This window comes from Wasmannia auropunctata, unplaced genomic scaffold (assembly GCF_000956235.1).
Source record: "Wasmannia auropunctata unplaced genomic scaffold, wasmannia.A_1.0 LD334199.1, whole genome shotgun sequence".
In the NCBI taxonomy this organism is placed as follows: domain Eukaryota; kingdom Metazoa; phylum Arthropoda; class Insecta; order Hymenoptera; family Formicidae; genus Wasmannia; species Wasmannia auropunctata.
The window spans coordinates 487523-510925 of record NW_012028691.1 but is presented as its reverse complement, the minus strand read 5'-3'; the positions used below and the strand labels follow the sequence as shown (position 1 = coordinate 510925).

At 40.5% G+C, this 23403-nt stretch overlaps 3 protein-coding genes across 8 annotated transcripts; 1 reads left to right on the top strand and 2 right to left on the bottom strand.

Moving 5' to 3' along the window:
* The first annotated feature begins 422 nt into the window (after positions 1-422).
* Positions 423-4031, top strand: LOC105459290 (putative tyrosine-protein kinase Wsck). Its single transcript, XM_011705198.1, has 4 exons — positions 423-979; positions 1051-1208; positions 1388-3126; positions 3209-4031. The coding sequence occupies exons 1-4, from the start codon at positions 816-818 to the stop codon at positions 3275-3277; spliced, it is 2130 nt and encodes a 709-aa protein (XP_011703500.1). The 5' UTR covers positions 423-815; the 3' UTR covers positions 3278-4031.
* Positions 4032-4360: 329 nt separating this feature from the next.
* Positions 4361-9369, bottom strand: LOC105459287 (protein trapped in endoderm-1). 5 transcript variants are annotated; one of them, XM_011705193.1, is made up of 5 exons: positions 8717-9202; positions 8357-8448; positions 5871-6074; positions 5543-5789; positions 4361-5316 (listed from the first exon to the last, which is right to left on the bottom strand). In XM_011705193.1, the coding sequence occupies exons 3-5, from the start codon at positions 5995-5997 to the stop codon at positions 4668-4670; spliced, it is 1023 nt and encodes a 340-aa protein (XP_011703495.1). In that variant the 5' UTR covers positions 5998-6074; positions 8357-8448; positions 8717-9202; the 3' UTR covers positions 4361-4667. The 5 variants fall into 5 exon arrangements, with proteins under 5 accessions (XP_011703495.1, XP_011703496.1, XP_011703497.1 ...); XM_011705194.1 differs by lacking the exons at positions 8357-8448; positions 8717-9202 and adding an exon at positions 9290-9369; XM_011705195.1 differs by lacking the exons at positions 8357-8448; positions 8717-9202 and adding an exon at positions 9209-9266.
* A 2463-nt stretch (positions 9370-11832) lies between these two features.
* LOC105459288 (laminin subunit beta-1) lies at positions 11833-23393 on the bottom strand. Of its 2 annotated transcripts, XM_011705196.1 has the most exons (15): positions 23041-23393; positions 22276-22414; positions 21125-21169; positions 20823-20909; positions 20089-20314; positions 19635-19940; positions 18882-19444; positions 18514-18693; positions 17863-18188; positions 17220-17633; positions 16926-17121; positions 16345-16818; positions 15707-16214; positions 14278-15361; positions 11833-14084 (listed from the first exon to the last, which is right to left on the bottom strand). In XM_011705196.1, the coding sequence occupies exons 2-15, from the start codon at positions 22337-22339 to the stop codon at positions 13113-13115; spliced, it is 5445 nt and encodes a 1814-aa protein (XP_011703498.1). In that variant the 5' UTR covers positions 22340-22414; positions 23041-23393; the 3' UTR covers positions 11833-13112. The 2 variants fall into 2 exon arrangements, with proteins under 2 accessions (XP_011703498.1, XP_011703499.1); XM_011705197.1 differs by lacking the exon at positions 20823-20909.
* Between the last annotated feature and the right edge of the window lie 10 nt (positions 23394-23403).

Below are 23403 nucleotides of genomic sequence, written 5' to 3'. Positions count from 1 at the left end.
AGAATGTAATTGAAAATTTTTATAATTTTTAAAAAATCTTTCATAGGTATTTCAAAAAATTAAAAAAATATAACAAATTAATTTATTTATATATTTCTTTTCTATAAAAATACGCAAACTGAGATAGGTGTAGAATAATAAACACATACGTATTTAAATGTAAAAAAATATTATTCAAACACAATTAAGAATAAATAAGAATTCAAAATAATAATATAATTATATGATAATAATATTATATGATAATAATAAATCAATAAAACAGTATAAATAGTGTAGTTAAAATTGTTTTAATTAAAAAATTATGAATTTCTATATATACGTAAGGTTTGTAAATGAATGACATTTTAAAAGAATGGCATTTCATCTCTTTGCTTGTTCCAATTTCTCCGTTTACTCCGACTTAGTACGAACCTGGTCAAAGGCTTGCTCAAGTGTAGCGAGTACAGCACCCGAAACAACGGGAGCGTACGTGAACTCCAGGTGTTGTTTACTCCAGTTTATTCGTCAATGTGTGCTCCTCATTGAAATTATACAGGCGGGGAAAACGCGGGAAGATGAGTGTACGAGAATTTGACGACTCGAAGGGAACCGTTCGTGACTTATCTGCAGTCCGACATCCCTATTCGACGAAACGGATGTAACTTTTCTTCGTGTACCGCGTGGTACCGCGTCGTGCGTTGACTCATACCTGCTCGTGCTGCACATTCCGTACGTGTAACTCATAACGCAAATGCCGCGGAACGGAGGCCGGGACTGAGCGCGCCCGCGGTCAATTAATATAGAACGCGATAAAAATCACCCACAAAATCACGATGATAATCGCATCCCTCTTGTTCTTCTGTGGCATTTACTTTGCGTGCGCTCAGAAGTATGAGGGTTGTTTTCGGAGCTCCGATCACGAACTACCCATCCCGGCCTTGACGTACTCCAGCACGCCCGTCGACTGCATAAAAAGATGCCGTTCTCAATATTACATGTAAGTGAGCAATGCATCTGAGCTACAGATTGATATTGAATGAGTCAGGATTGTAATCTTTTTTTTAACAGGTTTGCGGCGCTAATGAACGGGCAGCAGTGCTACTGCATCAGCAAATTCGGTCAGGATGGTCCATCCACTAGCTGTACTGCAGTCCCCTGTGCCGGTGATCCTAATAGCTATTGCGGCAGCTACGAAGCTATGAGCATTTACGCTACCGGTCAGCAAGGTACGATTCGTAGCAACGCTAGTCCTCTACTTTATGTAACTTTTATTACTACTTGCAATGTATTGTATACACGTGTGACAAAATGCTAAACTACCCTCAATGTACGGTTAATCCAGTGAAATCTCTAACATATCGGAATATGTTACATGGAAAGAATACGTGTATCTTTTTTTGTATAGGGCCAAGTCCACCGAGAAGAGTATTGGTGACCGAGGAAAAGAAAGATGCTCTCAGAGTAATATGGCAGCCGCCAGACATACCCAACGGAAACGTGACATTTTATACCATCCGCGCCGTCGTCGTGAAGACGCACTCGAGCAACATGTTGCCACCTATCGAGAGCCAGATTCAAGGGGGTGCGTCGAACATGACGACTCTGAGAGGTCTACAGCCTGGCACGAAGTACAACATATCTGTCACCGCCAGCAATACGCAGGGACTCAGCGATCCGGCTTACACTACGGCGTGGACTCTGATCGGTTCTCCCGAAAAACCAACCGTCCCCGAAATATTGGCACGCGGAGACAGCACGATTACCGTCAGGCTTACTGAGGGCCACAGCGAGTACGGCCCGATCAGCGCGTATCAGGTCGTGGTTGTGCAGGCTGGCACCATACCGCCGGTCGACGAAGAGTACTTGAATTACAGCGCCGCGTCGCAGAAGGGCTTAAATTACTACGTTACCGCGCAATTCGATCCGTTGGACTTTCATAGATACAAAAAATTCACCGTGGGCGATGGAAAAATGATCGACGGTTATTACAACGTTCCGTTGAAGGGCCACTACGTCACCGCGCAAGTCGGCCTGGCGGTAATCTCGCGGGTGGCGTCGGATGTACAACGTTCCTATTCCGATTTGACTAATAACTTGCTCGGTCACGAGAGGCCAGCCGCGAATCAGATGGACTCGACCGCTCTCGTGCTCTGCATAGCGATCACGCTGCTGAGCATACTGCTCGCCATTTCGATACTGGTGTACTTTGTGCTGCGACGGCGACACGAGAGATTCCACATGCAGAAACTGCCGGAGCAGCAGGAGCTCACGTTGCAGGGCCCAGTGTACGAGGTGGACAACATGGGCTACATTCCGGAGGACATTCCCGAGAGAGTGAATCACTATCAGGAGCTGAAGAAGAAGGTCTGGAGTATACCGCGAAGCTCCCTGTCCGTCGACAGTCACCACATCGTACGCAGGGGACGTTTCGGCAGCGTGCACACCGGCACCGTTCTGAAGGACGACGGGTCCTGTCCGGTGACGGTTCACACCATAGCCGACGGCGCCCTGAAGGGATCCGACAAGAGGCACATGCTGAGAGAATTGGACGTGTGCATTCGTGCGGGTTCCATGAAGTATCTCGCGAGCCTCGTGGGAACCTGCGAGACCACCGACACGCTGTACGTCGTGCTGGAGCTGCCACCGCAGATCTTGAAGAACCGTTTGTTGGGCGCGCGATCGGGGGACGTGTTCCCGATAGACCGAATACTATCCATCTCGTCCTCGATCGCGGTCGCCCTGCAATATTTGGCGAGCCACAAGATCATCCATAGTCGTCTATGCGCGCGAAGCGTGGGACTGTCGAGCGACTGGACGCCGAAACTCATGGGCCACGGTATCTCCAAGTACGCCTTAGAGGACGTAAAGTACGCAAGGTGGACGGCTATCGAGTGCTTCGACAATCAGAAGAAGCATCAACCGGGCGTGATATGGTCGTTCGGCGTACTGCTCTGGGAGATGTTCAGCATGGGCGGTACGCCGTACTCGAGTTTGACGCTCGACAGCGAGGTGGAGGACGCGGTTATGCAAGGTGTTCGGTTACCGCAATTGTTAGACGTCACAGATCCGATTTACGAAGTCATGTCATCCTGCTGGCGAGACGATCCCGAGGAGCGGCCGACGTTCGATGAACTCACACGATTGGTAAGTAAGGAACGAAAAATCGATTGTTAATCGATAGGTATGTTACTCTAAATTATATTTGCATGTTTTTTTTATATTGTAGGATACCCTGAGTATTTGTCCTATTACTGCAATCACGGAGCCGTACTTACCGGAATTGGAGTTGAATTAATATTCTTGTTTGCGTATCCTTAGGCATACCTGCATTTACTTAACAGCGTATCGAATTCGAAGTTGTAAATATCTCTTTGTGTTCACGAGAATCTCGTAGATATTATCGTTACCAGCGTACGTATACGTTTATGTGGCATATCTGCATTTTTATCTCTGACATCCCAAACTAAAATTTAAATTTTATTATAATAATGTAAGTAACGTAAGGTAAATGTTATGAAAGCATTCATACTAATTCCGTCCATGTTTAGTGAAAAATAATTGAAATTAGTATGTAAGAGCTAATTGTAAGATAAGATTGTATCTATCTACATAGATATAATGCATCGAGCATTGCGGTAGAAAATGATTTTATTTTTTCAACGTTTCTACATTATATATTACATTCGTAATATATACATTACATATTACATTTGTTCGTAATTGTCTCTTTTACATGAGATTTTAATTTACAGCAATACCAAGGCAGAGAAAATACTTTATATTATCTGTTGGTTGCGAAAAATATGAATGTATATTTTTATGAGTATCTTTCGGTTACTAATGTTTTAGTATTTGCATATTTAAATATTTATGTTGACGTACTTATTTCGCTAATATAACGCTGTCACTTCAAAAGTACAAATATATTATTATCAAATTAATACGCGCGTATCTGCAATGTATATGTCTTTAAACGAACAAATAATATAACCAGCCAAATTGCTGCAAAGAATAACAGTTTGAATATAAAACAAAAAATGTAATTTAAAGACATTAAGATGTTACTATTTTTTTAGTACGTATCTCGATTTTTTTATACATGTGATTTATGCCATATAAATTGTACTTTTGTTTTAAGTTGCAATATCGATTTTTCTAATGCGTATTTTTTAATTTGCCAATGTACGTTATAATGTACGTTTCTGTTGTATATGTTCCGTCCTTTTTTTATAGAAGCATATATACTTTGTATTTATGCAGAAGTTTTTTTTATAAAAATATTATATTATATAATATAATAATATCGTTATATTATAATGTCTATACTGTTTATATATTAAGGCAAAAAATACAATTTATATATATATATATTCTTTTCTTTTCACGCTGCTTTTACGCTTCTTATTCCAAATGAAAATAAAACAATTATTGCTTAGCTTGAAGAAAAAAAAAATGTTCTAACACAAACTTAATCTTAAAGCAGGATCATACAATCTGTTTTTAATCAAACAGAAATTTACTACTTTCAGATTCGTAATCTAACAGTTAACTCAGTAAAAAGAAGTTATATTTCTTTACTAGTCATTCGCTCAATTTCTTATGAAGAAAAATTGTATTACGCGTTAGCTTTTTACGTTATCGTCCATTAATCCAGGACGATTATTTTCGGAACGCGGAAGATATTTTTATGTCGTATGAGGCGACAAGACCTTGCTCGAGTGGGAATGCGTCGGTTTAGGACCGATCGTGGGTGTCCTCGAAACGGGACACAGAAGCTGTTTGTACGCCTCCCTGTACAGTTTGTTGGTGCCGGCATAAATAAAAGGGTTTACCACCGCGGATGCCCATGCAAGCACGGATGCAACTATGTGAAGTATCGGAATCTTCATCTTGTCATCGATCACGTTCACTAGCATCAGCGGCATGAAACACATCAGGAAACAGAGGAATATAGTGAGCATCAATCTGGTCACTCTGGAGTCCTCCCGTCGTTGAAAGCCGCCGCCGCCTGGACGACCGCTTATCGCCGCGTGAGCCTCGAGATTTTTCCGGCTTTTCCGCACGCGCCAATATATGCAGAGATAAGAAACACTGATCACCACGCATGGTACGAGAAAGCCCAGAACGAACAGGAACTTCTTCGGGCTCGAACCATTTTTCCGCAGTATGGTGCACGAGAAGGTGGCTGGATCCAGTCCTAGGGTGCCCCAGATGCCTAACAAAGGCGGCAGCAGCATCAGGAAGCTTAGGGTCCATATGCCTATTAACATCAGCGTTATGCCGCGACCAGTGTATAATTGGTTGTAAATGTCCGACTGTGAGATTAGTATATATCTGAAAAAGAAAACGAAATTTTAGCATGCGTAACTACTAGCGTATATTCTAAAAATATATATTCGATGTATTCAAACTATATATCTTTAAGACATAGGTATATTTTTTTTCAGACACACATACACACACAAAATATATATATGTATATCACTATATATTTTTAAAATATATATATATCTCTTTTTTTATGAAAATTCAAAGGAAGAGAATTGTTGTTAAAATTTACCTGTTGATAGTAATAGCCACCATACTGAGCAAAGATACAGCGACGTTCCCATAGAAGAATAAGGGGAATAACGTGCATAGGGTCTCGCCCAGAACCCATGCTTCGTTCAAATATCTACTGGCGGTTAGAGGCAAGTTTACCGCCGAGAAGATCAAGTCGGAGATGCTTAGGCTTATCACAAACTTCGTGGTGGCGTGTCGTCTCAGTCTCGTATATTTTAATAATGCGACTACCGTTACTAAATTACCTGGAATTCAGATATAGGATTCGTCGTTAAAGAATTGAAGTCGCTGTGAAGGTAAAACGATTGAGTGATATAAAATGTTACCTAATACTCCAATAATGCTGAATATTATAGCGCAAACAGCAGCGATGATAGTCACGGAGCGTGCATATGGCTTGAAGTCTCCATCCTCCGGGGAAGGGATTGTGTCGTTTGCCGCAAAATGCTCCATCTTTTAGCGAATACGCAGGAAACAGTTTTTCTTCCTTCGCATCCTTCAAACAGTCAAAAATCGCCGTGCTTCACGTGCTACAAAAAAAAAGAAATACATTTAAAAAATTCACTTTAATTTTAAGATATTTTAATTTCAAACGTCTTGCTGTTAATTTTTATCTTCTAATTTTTTTAACAGCTCTCAATTTATGAAACTTAAAACATATGACAAAAATAACAGAAAAAAGTAGAAAAAAGATGGAGAGTTATAAAATTAATTTTTCATTTTTTGGATAATCATTAATTTATTTAATTAATGGTTTTTTAGATTAATTTGGGAACACGGATTGCTCTTAAAGATTGTTTTTTAATTCACCTATCTCTCGCGAAATAGTCGCGATCGGACCAACGACCCTCGCATCGCACGTAATTAAACGCGCTAACTTTCCTCATATACTCTTCGTTTACACTTCTCGTTACTCCTTCCTTCATTCATTGGTTTCTATCAGTTTCATTAATTCTCTGAATTTTCTCGCTGAGAAAAGAGAGGCATCAGAGAGAAAGAGAGAAAACACTCCTCAAGATATTCCGAGGCGTCTTATCACGTATACCGCATCAATTAATTTCCATATCTCTTCACGTTCGCTCGTTCTCCAGTTAAGAACACATCATTAATCATACCGATAAATTTTTGTGACCTTCTCAGAATACTGATCCCTGCCTGGTGGCCGCGACAACAACGCGAACTTTGATCTCGAACGGAATCGTTTTGTGACACTACATTGTAGCTATTGTTAACTCGCAAAAGGTATTTCTGCAGAAATTACTGTAGTACTTTATGGCGTCCAATTAAGTCGCTATCTCCGAACAATTCGCCCCAATTATCCTCTTCCTTCCTTGTAATTGGCTCTTGATCGTTGCAATTCAACTTCTTCTTTAAACAAACTCGTTTTCCTCGTTTAATTAAACATTCACTTTCAGATGTCTACGTTATGTACGTATCCATTATCATTTTCCTATTTCTCCTCTATTTTATTTCTTCTTTGTACACAGGAAGTGGTTTTTTTCCATTTAGCGTATTATCACTGCCAACTTATCACTAATTTATTTTAAAATTTATTTTAAAAAATTAACATGTTTGTCTCTTTCTTTAATTAATCCTGTATTTATTGATATGTAAATATTGTGGACGGTTAAAGCGATACTTGAACTGCTTCCGTTATTTCGGCTGACGCTCGTCCGCAGACTAACGAACTCCGCTGGCGCGTATACCCTTTACGACTACACCACAAGTCTTCTTATCTAACTCACTCGATTTAACTCCACCCCTTCTCTTCTTCTTCTTCTTCTTCTTCTTCTGCTGTACTTCTTCCTTTTCTTCTTGTATTTTTCTTCCGCTTTATTCCGCGTCTGTAATTTCGCTACGATCTCAGCATTCAAAATCTCGTCGGATTTATTTAATGCATCAATAAATGATTCAAATTTGGAGTAATTAATTTTTCATATTTTTGGACGTGACATTTATCACGACACAATCGTGTTTATAATTACACAGTATTCTTTTAAAAAATGACTGATAATTATCTTAAGTTTGGAGAGAGCGAGCGAGAGAGAGAAAGAGAGAGAGAGAGAGAGAGAGAGAGAGAGAGAGAGAGATCGCCAATAAAATTAAATAAAGGAAAAGTATCACGAAAGAAAATGCCCAATAATATAATTGAATTTTGATAGTTTGGATTGATTTAAATTTAAATAATATAATTTTTTATTGAAATAATAAACCCAAAAAACAATTTTGATTAGCAATTTAAAATTAATTTAAATTTTATTTAAATAATTTATGTTTATATAAATGCAAATCCTTTTGCTGTAGAAATGGAATGAATGTATCTTATATTATCATGTTTCGAAAATTAATACTGATTAAAATTCGTAGGAATTGTGCCGATTGTTCGACAAGAATCAATTCATTTAGCTTATCGGCTATGCCCGCTAAATCATAATAGCATCATCGTGAATTTCTTTTGTTTTGATACATTGGGAATATAAAACATCTATTTAATGCACCGTGCACTTTAAGTGAGGCGTGTTGTTCCAAAAATAGCTATCGGGAAGATACTACGCTCTGACGATGTATGCGATTATCATCCTAACTGGCTTATTCCATTTGTCGCACTCCATTTCATTCTGTTTTCATCCATTTCGTTGTTTGCTTCGCATGATCGAAAGTTTATTTGACTAACTCGGGCCGCACCTCGCTTTATTTTCCTTTGGAAAGAGCCGCATCAAATTGTCGGAAGAGGAAAATCGATAAAGTTTGATTGCAAAATTGCAATATCATTTAATCGCGTATTAATTAAGCATAAAAATAAAAAAAGAACCTTGAACTCTGCCTCGGAGGAAGTGAAGAACTTCGCGGAACCGACTCTCGAGGTATCACTCAGTGATTTTAAACACTCGGTATATTCACGTTCTATAAGATGTAAGAAGCATGTTTGTTTTTCTTATGTCTTATTTTCATATTTTGTTGATTTTTGCTCAAGAGGACAACAATATAATTTAATAATAACAAAATTAAATATACATGTAATAAAAATAAATAATAATTTTACAGACAATATAATGAAAAATAACACATAATATACACATAATAAAAATAAAATAATTTTACATACAGATATAAATAATTTTTAAAAGTAAGAAATACGTATATTTTTTTATTTTAAATTATTCTAACTCACGCCATGTAATTTTTATTTTTCCGGAACAGTGTATGGGCAAATAGATTCCTGAAGAGTAGTTCGCGTATCACGCAAATTACAGAGTACGTCGTATGTCTAATTGAAAGTCACATTTGTTTATGCCCGATACGCATGCTCCGCACATCCATTACATCTCGAAGCACGTGGTGTTGTCGAAATATATCCGCACGTGAATTATCTTGGATAGCACGTGCCTTGCCTGCACCACTCGAACTTTTTATTCTATCACGTGAATCACTCGAACTTTTTATTCTATCACGAAATACAGTCGCGTTATCCACATTCACGAAACTGCCAAACACTTTATCTCATTCCGACAAACAGCTACGACAAAACTGTCCTCGATTCGCTCTCGTCTCTGAATCGTCACGACGCGACGGTAAATATAACGACTGGCACACCGGCCAAACGGCGAATAAGCGAGCTCGCTTCCCCGATTCCGAGCGATCGACGAACGCGAATGTGACTTACATCCGTAGGCAGCAGCTGTCAACGGCCACAAAGGGCAACCGAACAATCGGAAAGGAGTGGCTCTCGACAAATAAAACTCACCCTACTGCCTTCTTTCATCCCCGCTGCGTCAACGGCGCCGCTTCGGCCGGCTGTGTCGGGGTCTTCTGGCTGATTAAAGGTAAGCTTAGATCTCGTGGGGATCCCTTGCTCTTTGTAGAGGGAAACGTCTTGTTACAAGGAAACGTCATACCGTGCACCGAGTACAGCGCAGCGAAGTGATAGGAAAGATATTTTAGATTTTCGTGCACGTCACGTATTCAGTTTATTTTAGATGATTTATAATTCCTGCGTCAGAATTCTATTTATAATTTCGTGTTTTGATGTATGTGTGTATTTTAATATATATTTTATATATGTATGCATTTGGTTCTCAAATATTTTCTGTATTATATGGCACATGTGATTAGAAATCGAATTTTATTCTGAATTCTATTTGTAGATCGTTTATTATTAGTTACTGCAGATTGTTTGAAATGAGCTGTACAGTGCAATGTTTGGGACAAGAAAATTTAAGAATTAATTGCACTTATTTAAATGATTTTGTAGCAAAATATATAATCAGATATAAATATCTTCTTGTTTCTAAAGTAAAGTTCTATCATCTGACGAACGATAACCGCACTGACAATTTAGCGGTTATTAGTCATGTATGTGTCGTAGATTATTTTTCTGGTTAACCACATGTAAAAAGAACAAAAGAAGCGAACGTGTCTCGAGCAACAGATTAATTGGTGTGAATCAATTCAAAGGAACTTCAAAAGAAATATCTTTCATTTCTATTCAATAAATTTTGTACAAGAATAGAGTATGCTAAATATTTCGACGTGTTATACATACGATAAATCGTTTGTGTCATTTGGAATGTATTTTTCATTTTGTATTTATTTTTGTCTCCGTTTTTATTTACGTGGTAAGATTCTCCGAGATACGAAAAACAATTCAAAGGAACTTTTGTATAATAACCGTCAGTTTCTGCCATCGAATGTTTCGCCAAGTATTCTGTGGGAATAAAGCTAATATCGTTCGTAACGCATTGAAAGGTAAATACTCAAAAGGATTTAGCAATCTTTGTACAAATATATATATCGATTGATATATCGTTTATCATCTTTGAGAGATACAAAATCTCGTAGCTTCGCAGAGTTATCATTATAAAAACGTCTTTAAAAACTCGTGGTCGAAAATTACGTGGCGGTTCGAATGAGACTCGCTAAGCCGCGTAAAATCTACTCTCGGACATAATGCATTATTTATTCGCTATGTATGCGCTCGTGCATCATCAGTCACTGTGATAATATCGCGTGCCCTGGCTACAGTTCTCAGTGTCGGGTTAAAGTGTGGGTCAGTTGGACAAAATCGGGCACCGTCTTTGAGGTGTCACGAAACAACAAAGAATAATCCTCGTTAGGTATGCCCGTACTAGAACGACGTAGAGAGAGGTTCGGAAAATTATTACCGTAAGAAAGATAAATTGAATTGGAACACTCCGATTCAATTTAAGAGAAAAATTTATTACCCGTTGCTTCTCATTAGATTTTCCTGTTGGCAAAGTCCCTTTAATTTAAAAAATCAAAGAGTGTCCTCTTCTTTCTTCTTTACAGGGCATGGGATAAGAATAATTTTTAAATCGCGTTAATTATTGTTAATTGAAAAATCCAAATATACATTTGACATAGAGATAACAGTGATTTCTTTGGTGAGATGCAAGACATGTGTTTTTTCTCTTGTCTGTTTGTTAAGGTTTTAAAAACAACGGTCCGAAAATTCCGAACACATCCTCGATGAAAAATCGACGTTTTATGCGATAATAGTTTTCCGAGGCTCTCTTTGCGTCGTTCTAGTTTTCTCACCTCCGCGGAGAACCACTGATTCGCGTACTGAATGAACCCATTGTGCGCGGCTTGTTGGACGCATATGCCATTTGAATTCAACAGTGCGCTATTCACGAAATATTCGTGCGCGCGCGCGCGTATGTTGGTTCTGAAAGGAAAAGGGCATTTTTAAGGAATGTCCCGAAACGACAAATAAAAATATTCTTCTCCGTTTATCTATCACGGGGAAACCTTCCTGTGTAGGTCCCTTTCAGGACCAGAGTCCGCTCGACATTGCGGTGACATTTGATGAAGGGGGACCGCGCACATGGCTTCGACGTAACCGGGCCTCTGTAATAATAAACAACAAAACCTATTTCCGGGCCCTACAAATCAATTACGACGTGTTGAGAAAGATGAGACTCAATGGTGTTACTTCATTTAATCACACTGATTCCAGCCACTTGATAGGCATTGATTGGGCAATTACGTACACTGGCATGTGTATCATATTATTTTATGAAAAAATACGCGGTGTAAGACAGGAAGTATTTTATCAGCGATGATATCGCCTTGTCCGACAATTTCCTCGCGTGATATCGCACTATAAATTGCAACGCAGTTGCAATGCAGTACGCGGGCAGATAAGCGATTGTTTTAAATTGCAGATTTTTGCACGTGCGACAGAAAGATTTTCGTATTCGAATATAATCGGAAGACAGTACGCAATTAAGGATCGATAGGTGTCGCCGGAATGTATCCACCCCTTTCTTCTTTTTAGCAACTTATTTATTTCTCTCTTACATTACAGTATCGTAATATTGCTTATATATAATATGACGTTAAATATTGAATTCTTTTTGGCTTGATCATAGCGTCGTTCGCCCACTTTTAAACGAAACTCTCGACGATATCCGATGTAACGTGTATGAGGATCGATCGCGTGCAATGATGATATAAATAACGGAATCTTGTTCCTTTCTCTTTTACATCGCCAGGATAATTATACGAATTTCGTCGGCCTCTCTATTATATTTCTCGCGTGGAATTCCGCCATTCTTTTATCACGAAAAAATCAAGATTGTAACTGTAAAAAAAAGATGTAAAAGTGTAAAAAGATAAAAAAGATATAGAACCGTTGAATCGTAGATTGGATTTATAAGTATGTAACATTAAATATTTACAGATGCGCAAACTGTAATTATTTACAGGCACCGTAATGATCGACAAGGCCACTTTAAGTCTTTCGTCCGTTTGTAGATAAAATGTGCGTGTCTCGGCGATATATCGAACGTTTCTCGTATTCGATAGCAGAATATCTATTTTAATATCTTAATCTTGTATTACATTTATTTTAATTATTTACATTACTTTTTAATTATTTTTAAGTGTATCGTCTATGGAACACGAGCTTAATACTTCGCTACGGTGTTTCTTTAAGTACTATGTGTAAATAAAATGGCGTATGTATGTGTCAACAGATAGAACGTGTAAAATATTCTTATTATATAAAAGTAGAAAATTGCGCTACGAAAAATAGAAAAATATTAAAAATTGCAAAAATGAATAAGAGAAAATTTAGCGAAGCCAAAAGCTAGAGAAGATAGAATCTTGAAGATCGTGCTCGGAGCGATGTTTTTATAATAACCGACGTACAAAATCATTTTCTTTACAACTACTAATGGCCCCTCCATTTATGGCACTAATAATAATCTCATCGCTTTTCGCAATATTATCCAGAATAAGTTGCGAATGCCAAATGTATATTTGTAAATGCAATATGTAAATACGCATATCCTCATCAAGGTAAAACTCACGGCTATTGCACAAGTATAAAGCACCGACTTTTATTAAGATCTAACATATCTCGCGGTAAAATGTAGTAGTGAGATGTACACTGGAAAGGGATCTTGTCTATAGAGAGATTCTACCGCGCGGACAGATATCTGTTCCAAATGTAATAAGAAAAAGAAGATCCACTGGTTATCGTACTTTGCGGACGAAATTCGATCGGAAGATAAAAGTGACTCCCTAACTGATTGCGATGAATTTTAAGTTGTACACTGTCTGTACAACTGCGACTTCTTCTCGATCTCCGCCAGATGTTTTTCCATCTCCATCGTCAGCGCGTCCACGTCGCTCATCAGATCCGTTAACAGTCGCTCGTTGTCTTTATAAACGCTCTCCATGCCGTCCAGATCCTTAGACTTGGTTGACGTATCCGCCGTCAGCTCGGAGGCACGCTGCAGGAGTCTCTTCGCCCGCTGAATGTCGCCCTTGCTCTTGTTGACCCGCTGATTCAGTGACTCGTCCGCCCTCTTGTACTCCTCCGACAGTTTCTTCGTCTTGCCATCGATTAACTGCGCCTCGTCGGCGACCTTCTTTGTCTCCGTGCCGATTTCCGTCAGGATGAAGCCGTTCTTCGCAGATTGCGTCTGAAGCTGCTTCAAACGGGCGTCCAGTGCCTCCACCGTTTGCGTGGTGCTGTTAGCCTGGATCTGGGCGGCCTTCGTCACGTCGGAAATGTCCGCGAGATCCTCCTGCGATTTGGCAACGTCAGCTTCCGCCTTGTCGATCGCGTCCCGCGCCAGGTGTTGCGCGTTCTGCGCGTCGTTCAACTGCTGGACCACTTTGTTCGCCAAGGTTTGCATCTCGATGGCCAGCTTTTTGGAGCTATTGGCGCGTTCCTCAAGATCGTGCGCCAATCGTAGATCGTCCTTGGTGTCGGATAGAATTTTTTCGGAGTCGGTGAGAGAGCCCACGATGCTCTTGATACGATCGGCCAATCGCGTGATTTCATCCGGCTCCAGTTGGATATTCTTCGCAAGCACTTGGTTTGCGAGATCTCTCACCATAGCTGGTGTAGGTTGGTCCTCATCATTCAGAGTGTTCCAGATTCGATTGGTTATGTCTGAGAGGTCCTTGGTAATTTTGTCGGAGCGATTGCGCGCCTCCCATGCGTAGTTGAAGGCATCTTGAGCGTTCGATCTCGCCGCTGTCGCGTCTTGCTTGGTTTGACTCATCTGAAAATGATTAAATCATCGAATAAATCACAGAAACAATAATTGTAGAAACAATGAATAAGTTTTAGGAACAAAGAAGTTTATAAAAATTCTATGAACATTTATAATATAATTTTTTAGATGTAATAAATTATTCTTAATAATTTATTCTTAGGAATTATAAATAATTTAAGAATAACTAATCTATAATTACATTGCGTAATAGTTGCTCAGCCTCGTCCTTATGGCTCTTGATCTTGGCAGCTTGCTGCTTGGCAACATCTAGAGCTTGATTGGCTTTGCTGACCGCGCCCACGTCGCAAGATAATGCTCCGCAGAAGCCGCAGCCTGCACCACCGCAGACGGTACTACAATCCGTTACATTGTCGCCGCACATCCGCAGATTCAGTTCGGGTATCGCCATACCGAACGTCTTCAGTTTCTCATTCAGCTTCGTCAGTGACTCCTTGTTTCTCTCTTGGGCCTCGTTCACGGAGTCGCGATTCTTCGTCAGGAGGTTCTCGGTATGCTTGCGGAATCGTTCCGCATCGGTCAGGATGTTCGTAGTATCGTTTGCCATTTTCTCGGCCTGTCTGGACTGCTCGGCCATCTGCTGGGTCACGTTCAGAGCGCCCAGAACATTCTCCTCCTGCAACTTGGTGGCATTACCCCGCAAATCATCGGCGGCCTTCTTCAGGCTGTTCGTCCTCTCCCTCAAATTCTTCAACGCGCCGTCGCCGAGACTAACTCGCTGATTGAGATTCTCCAAGTGATTGTTCGCTTCCTCCAACTGCTTGGCCGACTCGGAGATATTCTTCTCCAACTCGTCGGCCAAGTCGTCTAACGCGTCCAGATCTTGACTCTGGATGGTGGTGTTGCTGATGAGGTCTCGCACTTCGTTCAGGGACTCCTCCATATCGTCGAATTCCTGGCTGTACACGCCGGTCGTGCCGACCTTCTGTATCCTCGACGCCTCATCAATGACCGCGTTCGACTTGTTCCTGAGACCGTCCAGTATCAGATCCCAATTGTCGAAGCACTCGCCGCACGGGCTACACTGCGGAGCCTCGCCGTGGTAACCGCGGTCGCACTGGTCGCACTTCTCGCCGCCGATACCTTTGTGGCAAACGCATACCCCAGTCTCCCTGTTGCATTGCTGGCTTGCGGAACCGATCAGGTCACATTCGCACGGATAACACTGTACGTTCGGGTTGCCCCAGAAGTTTGTCTGGCACTCGTTGCACCGCCTGCCTCCGAACTCTGGTCTGCATTCGCAAGTGCCGTCGTAGGGATTGCACCTATACGCGGAAATAAAATATTAATTGACTGTTTTTTACGTAGACTTTTTTTGGATCTACAAAACAATGATCTAATTTTCTAGTTTATAAGTAAATTAATCTTCAGCCTGAGAAAACTAATTTTTTAAAAATTACATTTGGATTAATTTTAGATTATTAAAACATTATTTTTTTTTTTAAATTACATTTGAATTGATTTTCTACTGTGAAAAGAATAAACCAGATCACTATTTGGTATAAAATCATTCAATTAAAAATGCCAAGATACATCGAAGTCTTATATATTCATAAAAAATACTTCTGTAATAAGAAATTATAAAATTTCAATTTTTGCGAGAATCGAACCTGTCTGAAATACTTCCAACTACGTCGCACTCGCAAGGGTCGCAGCCTTCTCCGCTGGCTATCCTCCAATGATTCACCTCGCAGGAGTCGCAAAGCTGTCCTATGACATGCGGCAGACACGGACATTGTCCGGTACGATGGTCGCACGGTCCCGCGAGCTTGTCGGTGCCTAGGACGTTGCATCTACAATCTTGACAATCCTGCCGCAGAGCGTCCCCGTAGAATCCCGCTTTGCACACCTCGCAAGTTGGACCGTCGGTGTTAAACAGACATTGGAGACAATGGCCGGTGTACGGATCGCAGTTACCGGCGCGACGTAAGTCCGTATTGTTGTTGCAGTTGCAAAATTGACAGTTGCCGCCTGGCACCTCCGGATTGCCAAAATAATTCTCGGCGCAATGCTCGCAACGGGGTCCGGAGTATCCCTCGAAACACTCGCACACTACGTCCTTCGTTATTGAGTCTAATGAACAACCGTCGGCGTAGGAGTGACCGGATTCACGTGTGCCTGTTAAAATAAAATATATAATAGTAATAATAAATAAATAATAAATAATATCTTTGATAAATATTTTAATTTTTTATTAACAAATTTTTTTTTAATTAACAGTTAATGTAAAATCTGAAACTGTACTCACCTGGACAAGGACACGCCCTGCAAGGAATATACACTTCAGCCTTATCGCCTTCAGCCTTATTCCTAATCCGGGGTTCGCCATAGAAATCATCGAGGCAACGGTCGCATTTGGGCCCGGTGGAGAAATCTCGACAATTGATGCAGACTCCGGTCTTCGAGTCGCAGTTCTCCGCGTGTCCGTTGCACTCGCAGCGTTCGCAATGGGGGAAGTTCCAGAAGCCAGGCTCACACTGACCGCAGGTCCTGCCGTAGGTATTGGGGCGACACTTGCAACGTCCGGTCTCGACGTCGCAGAAATTGTCGAGTGCACCGACCCCATCGCAGTCGCAGGGGATACATCCCTCTGGACCGAATCCGTAGGTGCCCGGCGCGCAACGGTCGCAACGTCTGCCGACCACGTTCGGTTTACACGGGCACATTCCGCCGTAGTTCTTGCACAGAAGACTGCGCGAGCCCGTTGGGTTACATTCGCAAGCTAGAATTCAATTCGTGTTCTTGTAAGTGTGTAATTAAACAAGAAAGATTAAACATGATATGAAAAATTAAAGTATGTACATCATTAAGAATAATGTACAAACTTACAATGAGCGCCATCAAAAACGTAATAGCCGATGCTATTCTGATACTTTCTGCAGACGTCGGGCACGTTATTCCACACGCTGTTGACATCATTGTATAGTTCATTACAGCGGTAACCTTCGTATTCTTGGCGGCGCAGTTCACCAAGACCCGGCGTCTTGAAGAAGGGTATCGCGTCTATCCTTGGTTTCAGAACAATCTGCAGAAATCATACAAACGCACACATATAAATAAGTACAGATTATACGAACGACTAGACATGATTTTCGACACGATATAATCGAAATAAAATTTTACCGAGTCGACTAGGATGGAAGCCAATGGCGTGTTCCCTGTATGGCTGTTGAACTTGCGGAATTGCAGCAGAAGATTGTAACGTTTTCCCGCCTCCAGACATATAGACGGTTGCGCCACGGCGCTTCTTGAGGGCAGAGGTAATTGAAGCCAGAGGCGATCGTATTCGGGTCTCCAATCGGCACACGGTCCATTAGGATCGGGTGGACTGTCTCTCTCGAGAATAATCTGCACGTCGTCCCAGGTGCCGAGATGTACCGGTTCATACCGTACAACCACGTCGTACCACATCGATCTGCGAATGTCGTCGATGGTGAAATTCAATACCGAACCCTCGATGGCCTTCATGAAACCCGTGCCAGTCCACGTGCTGTTCCTACCGTCGCGATAAAGCTCTCTGATCACCACTTGAGAATTCTGAAAACGAATTTGCGATTTAACTTTAAAACAATCTAAAGAATTTGAAATAATTAATGCTTTACAAAATTCGAGATATGTAATTGAAGAGAGAAATAATTCTCTCTTTCTCTCTTCTCGTTATTACTTTCGTGTTTCGATCGTTTTTATATTTTATATTTTTATTATGTTATACTTTATATTTTATTGTTTGCAGGATTGGAATTAAAATTCAATTTGATGAACTTACTTCGGTGGCTCTAGACAATTCTCCTTCGTAAACGAGAAAGTCTAGCGAACCGGTGTAGTAACTCTGCTCCGGCTGATTGCAAGTTCTCCCGCTGACATGCGGTCTGCATCTGCATTGACCGGTGATGACGTCGCAGGAATTCTCGTAGGCTCCGCCGGGATCGCAGTCGCATGGTTTGCATCCATCGCGATCCTCGGAGAGTCCCCAATACTCCGGCAAGCACTGATTGCAGTCGCGCGCTGTGACATACCGTTTGCACGTGCACTCACCGGTCAGCACGTTGCAACCCTGATTGTTAACGGTACCCAAGGTGTTACAGGTGCAGGCTGCGAAAGTAATTTTTTATATTTTATTTATGAGTTTTGAAAAGCTATGACCAAACTTGCTTTATCGGGGCGAATAGAATCTCAAACTAACTCTCATTGATATAATTAATATTCATTAATATCTTTTAGAGGGAAAGATTATAAATTGAGTTTGAAAAATGATCAATGTAAACTAATAAATATTGTCGTATAAGTCATTAATAGTCAATAATAAATCATTAAAAATACAATAAGTAAATATATATTTATTTAAATATTATGTAAAAGTATTGAAATAGTTCTCATCTTTTGGAACATGCTTGGCTGGTAATAACTTCTTTCTTACCTTGACATCCCTCGGGATTATCGGGATCAAAGTTCCAAAAGCCGTTTTTGCAGCGGTCGCAACGGCGCCCGTCAATGTTCGCTTTGCAATGACAGCGTCCAGACTCGTCGCCACTTAGAAGATCGGTTCTCGAGTCGCATATACCGTCATCCAAGGATCCGCTTAAGTCGCAGTCACAGGCTACGCGGGGAAAAAGATCCATATATTTCTCTCATACATATACATTTAAAAATTTATTCTGCTATTAACTGCAATCTGCAATCTGTATTTATCTTTTATTTATAAAACAAACGCGAGTAGTAATAATTTTGTATTAAATTATATTAAACGTTACATGAAAATTACACATGATGAGACTGAAAACTCACGTTGACAAGCTTCTGGGTCAGACATATCCTTCGTCACGTCGTGATAATAGAATGGCTTGCACTGTTCGCAATTCTGCCCCCGCGTATTGTGCTGGCAATCGTCGCAGACTCCGCCGGACACTCTGCCCGATCTCTCGTAGACCGTTTCGTCGAAGTGGCAGGAATTGGTATGATTGTTGCAATTGCAAGGTCTACAAGCGTTCGTCTGTTTGCCGACCGCGGGCTTCCACGGCAGATCGTTATAGAAGTCCTCGCACTTCTCGCAGTTGAGGCCCTTGGTGTTGTGCGTACACTCGCATCTGCCGTGGACCATATTTTCTTCATCGATGACGCCTGGCAACGGTAAGCATCTGGAGGCGTGCCCGTAACAGGAGCACGAACCGCGAATCACCATATCCTGGATGGCGTAATAGTATTTCTCGCGAATCTCGGGCCGATCGTCGAGCAGATCGTCGCCCAGAGTGTGGAGTCTCGTCATGTTGATCCTGAGATTGGTGATCTTTAACAGATTCTGCACTTCTTTCGAATAGGGATTATCGATTTCCAAATTTCGCGGCAACACCCTAAAATATATTAGTACAATGATAAATAAACGTTTTCGAATAACGTGATTAATAATTGAAAATTATAAAAATTCGAATCGCGTAATCAGCGCCGTTTCTTTACCCGAGAAAAATAAAAGCAAACATTTGTACATTGAAACAATAGAGTTTAAGAGTATGATATAATAAAAAAGTATGTTATATATCCTACCTGAAAATTACGTCACCGCCAGTGGACGGTGCCACAGCCGAGTATCTCTCCTCACAGATGACGTCCGTTAATCTTTCTGGTTGATGGGTCGAAATTCCGGGGAAGGAATGCTCGCAATTGTCAGCGAAGTACCGGTACACCTTCCAGGTCTGTCCAAAATCGTACGATCGTTCAATCAGCATGGCAGCTGGTCGGAAGGTTTGGAAGCGAATGATGATGTGCGTGAAATGAAACTCTGCCTCAGGATCGAAGCGTATCGTGACATACTCCACTCCGTTTTCGGCTTGCCACCACGAAAATTTATTTCTAAAATTTATCATGTTTGAATCATTTAGTATACAGTAGGTTGCGGTTATTTTTTTTTTAATGACGCACATTTCTACTCATTGTAAAAAACAATGGATTTATTTCACAGCAGAGAAGATCACGGTGAGATAAAGTGACGTAATCTTACCCGTTGACGATATTCTCGATATTGTGCTGTTGTTTAGGTATCGACGCATCGCAGAAGAAGCACTTCTTTCTGTCCTTGAGATGAGAAACGATGCAGAATCTTTCGGGGCCCTGGAGGCCGCATGTCGACGAGGCGATCAATTTGTTCTTACGGCCGATCAGCAGATTCCCGGTTGCGGGATAACACGAGCTCTGCTCGCAGGGATGCGGTCTTTTCGCGTACGATCCTGCGTCGGAACAAAGTTTCTCGTTATCTTTTTATAACTCGAAATACGGATTTTGTTAGCCTCACGGTTATTCTCTTCTCCTGTAATTAGGACATCGCATTGCATAATATCATGCTAGTACGAGTTAAGTGGAGACAGTTTCCCGATTACCAATTAGTTTCCGTCGATTAGCACTGTGTACGACATTATTGTAGTAACTTTACAACATTATAGGAGAACTCGAAACATACACGCCGCAAACATATATCTGGTAAATATATTTACACATGGAGATCCAAACCGGTAAGGTAAAGATTAGCTACAACAAACACTCTCTCTCTCTCTCTCTCTCTCTCTCTCTCTCTCTCTCTCTCTCTCTCTCCATTAGCTAGTAATGTATAAAATGTATGAAATACTATCCATGTTAGAATAATGATTCTCCTTCATTAAATGTCAATTTGTCAGGAATATTTTTATGTCAAAATACAGGGTGTTTGCCCGCTTCCCGAAGTAACATATTTTTGTCTACCTCTTGACTTGGGAAATGTCGGCCCTAGCCGATCATAACGCTCTGTCACCGCGTCCATAGGTGACATATCGCCTCTCTGCACCGATCCTATAATCCGTTTTTATCTTTATTCCGTACATAATTATATAGCGCGCGTCCTAGTTGTCGCGAAAGTTTTATCGCATTTTTCACCGCTTAACACTTTCTGATAAGACCATTTGAAAATGCTACATGCTACAACGACCGTTTCGTGATTCTTTCGTGAAGAAAAGAGTGAAAGAAGAAATGAATTCATAATTCTATAAGAAGATTTTGAATCTTACCTCTGGATTGTACCTTGTCCCGTACATTTTGAGAACTCGCAGGTCCTACAAAGAATTAAAATATTTATGTAACGTGTGGTAATGTTAAACGCACGTTCTCGCTCCTCGCGATGGAAATAAATGACACGATATAATAAACGAATAAAAAATAATTTTTCAGACAAAAATGAATTGTGCAAGACGCGTAGCAATCGGCTCTGCTCGCAAATTTCTTTTAATGCGAGTGATGATAGCGCGCGCACGCGCGCGCGCATCGAATATCATCATTAATATTAATATTAATGCGGGACAATTTTCTCAGAATTGTTTCAAACGAGCGCTAGAACATGCCGGTTATCAAGAGATGTTCTACTACCGGTAGAGGCTATCGCGAGAGACAGCCGGATGTTTACCAGAGAAGAACAGCACTGGAAAGTACCTTAAGCTTTAATGCAATACGGGGTGTCCCAAATCTATAGATAGATCTTTTGATCAAAATCTTTCGATCGGCTCGGCGATGTCAGTTTAATTTTTGCTACAGAGAGATCTCAATTTTCTATATTAAACATCTTTGATTTCCCCAAGCTACAAATCTGTTGATCGACTGCAAACCGGCTTCGTATATAAAGATATATTCTAGATTAAAAGAAATGGGACTCGTGCTGTAAATCTAGGACATCTGTGTATCTTTGTTGCAACGATACCGCCACGTGCATAAAGAACATGCGGAACTCGATTCAACGATCATTGCCATTCGTGGAATAATCATCTCAGAATCGTTAAATACGCGCGAAGATCTCCGTTCGTAGGGCGGTGTTGGATTTTAGAGGCCGAAACAAGTTTGTCGGTTTCAAAAGGAAGGCAGGTCGCGAGGTCATCTCGCTATCTAATCATAATGGATAAAGAGTCTCTTCGTTATATGAATGGGACGAACGATGCTTTTGAGAAAAAGAATTTTTTTGCTACAAATTTGGTTCTTTTGCACGTGTAATACGTAATGCGCAACGCGAAAATGCGACCAGCGAAAAATTTGAATTTATAAAACTATTAATTCTGAGAATATTAATTTTGAAATTGGATATCTCAAATATATTTTCATTTTACAGTTTGTTAAATTATTTTTTTTTAATCAGCGCTAGTATAAATTAATATATATATTAATTATTACGTACCTGCTAAAGTAATAAGTACAATAATTAAAGCTGCAAGAGCCACGTGCCCATAATGGACATGCATTTTTCCGTTTCTTTTTTCTACCTCTGTGGATTTTTTTGCAACGGTGCTAAGCCATCGACGATGGTTGGAGATTTTCTACAAAAATAAAATATTCCCAAAATATTGTAAACCGTCCAATATATCGCGGAAAATTTACAATTGACTACTCAATTAATTTATTTTACTCAAACAAGCTAAGAAATGATTGTGCTTAAATTATAATACGGGCAATAAAATATCGATTATTTTTTTAAAATCAAATTTTTATGCAAATTCATAAATATTATAAAATCATCAATTTTTAAACAGCACTTAATGAAACAGGTAAATCAGAGCAGACATTTTTAACGATTCCTATTGTAGATTTAAATTATTTGACATTCATATAAAATTATTAACTTTTTTATTATTATTTAATTATTTTTAGTAACGTTCATATAAAATTATTTAATCCACAACAAAAGTATAAAAGGAATATACGTATGTAAGATGTTTTAATTGTAGCAGATAATTATTTTAAAATAACTTTTTACATCGAATCCTAAATCATAAAAAATCAAAGTATTAAATTTCGAGATAGTAAGAGTATGTTTCAATTAGTTAGTTTCAACGCTCACCGAACGACGTGAAACACACTTTCGCGCACTGTGGGATGAAAAAGCGATTTTCGTTGCAATTAACGTTGTCAATATATTGTCCTACGTCTAACAAGGCTCACTTACGTTAACGTACACGCTAAGATAGCGTTCCCCGTGGTGTGCAAACCGACGAGATATTTCTTCTTTCCCTCGAGAGACGGCGGTCGCCGCTCTCCTCCGGAGTCGGTACGGAACGACGAGATTTCGCCTGAGCACCGAGATCGGAATTCCCCTCTACCGAATCCCCTCTTCCCCTCGTGGCCGCTGAATCCCGAGTCTGTTATCCACGTGCGATAACGACGCGGCGGATCCGTTTGACAGGTGCGGGAGCACCCTCGCAAAACGCGGCGTGCGACGGAAAATGAAAAACGCGGCCTCGCGGACGCGCCTCGTGACGCCGTCTCTCACAAGAGTGAGTCCCTCGGCTCGGCTTGTCGAGTCGCGACA

Coding starts and splice junctions, on each gene's coding strand:
- LOC105459287 (XM_011705194.1), bottom strand. CDS start 5,997: ATGGAGCATTTTGCGGCAAACGACACAATCCCTTCCCCGGAGGATGGA. Junction 5,790..5,870: donor CAGCATTATTGGAGTATTAG/GTAACATTTTAT, acceptor TCTGAATTCCAG/GTAATTTAGTAACGGTAGTC. Junction 5,317..5,542: donor GTGGCTATTACTATCAACAG/GTAAATTTTAAC, acceptor TTTCTTTTTCAG/ATATATACTAATCTCACAGT.
- LOC105459288 (XM_011705196.1), bottom strand. CDS start 22,339: ATGCATGTCCATTATGGGCACGTGGCTCTTGCAGCTTTAATTATTGTA. Junction 20,315..20,822: donor GACATTTCCCAAGTCAAGAG/GTAGACAAAAAT, acceptor GTTCCGACGCAG/GATCGTACGCGAAAAGACCG. Junction 17,634..17,862: donor AATTGTCTAGAGCCACCGAA/GTAAGTTCATCA, acceptor ATTCGTTTTCAG/AATTCTCAAGTGGTGATCAG.
- LOC105459290 (XM_011705198.1), top strand. CDS start 816: ATGATAATCGCATCCCTCTTGTTCTTCTGTGGCATTTACTTTGCGTGC. Junction 1,209..1,387: donor TTACGCTACCGGTCAGCAAG/GTACGATTCGTA, acceptor TTTTTTGTATAG/GGCCAAGTCCACCGAGAAGA. Junction 3,127..3,208: donor TCGATGAACTCACACGATTG/GTAAGTAAGGAA, acceptor TTTATATTGTAG/GATACCCTGAGTATTTGTCC.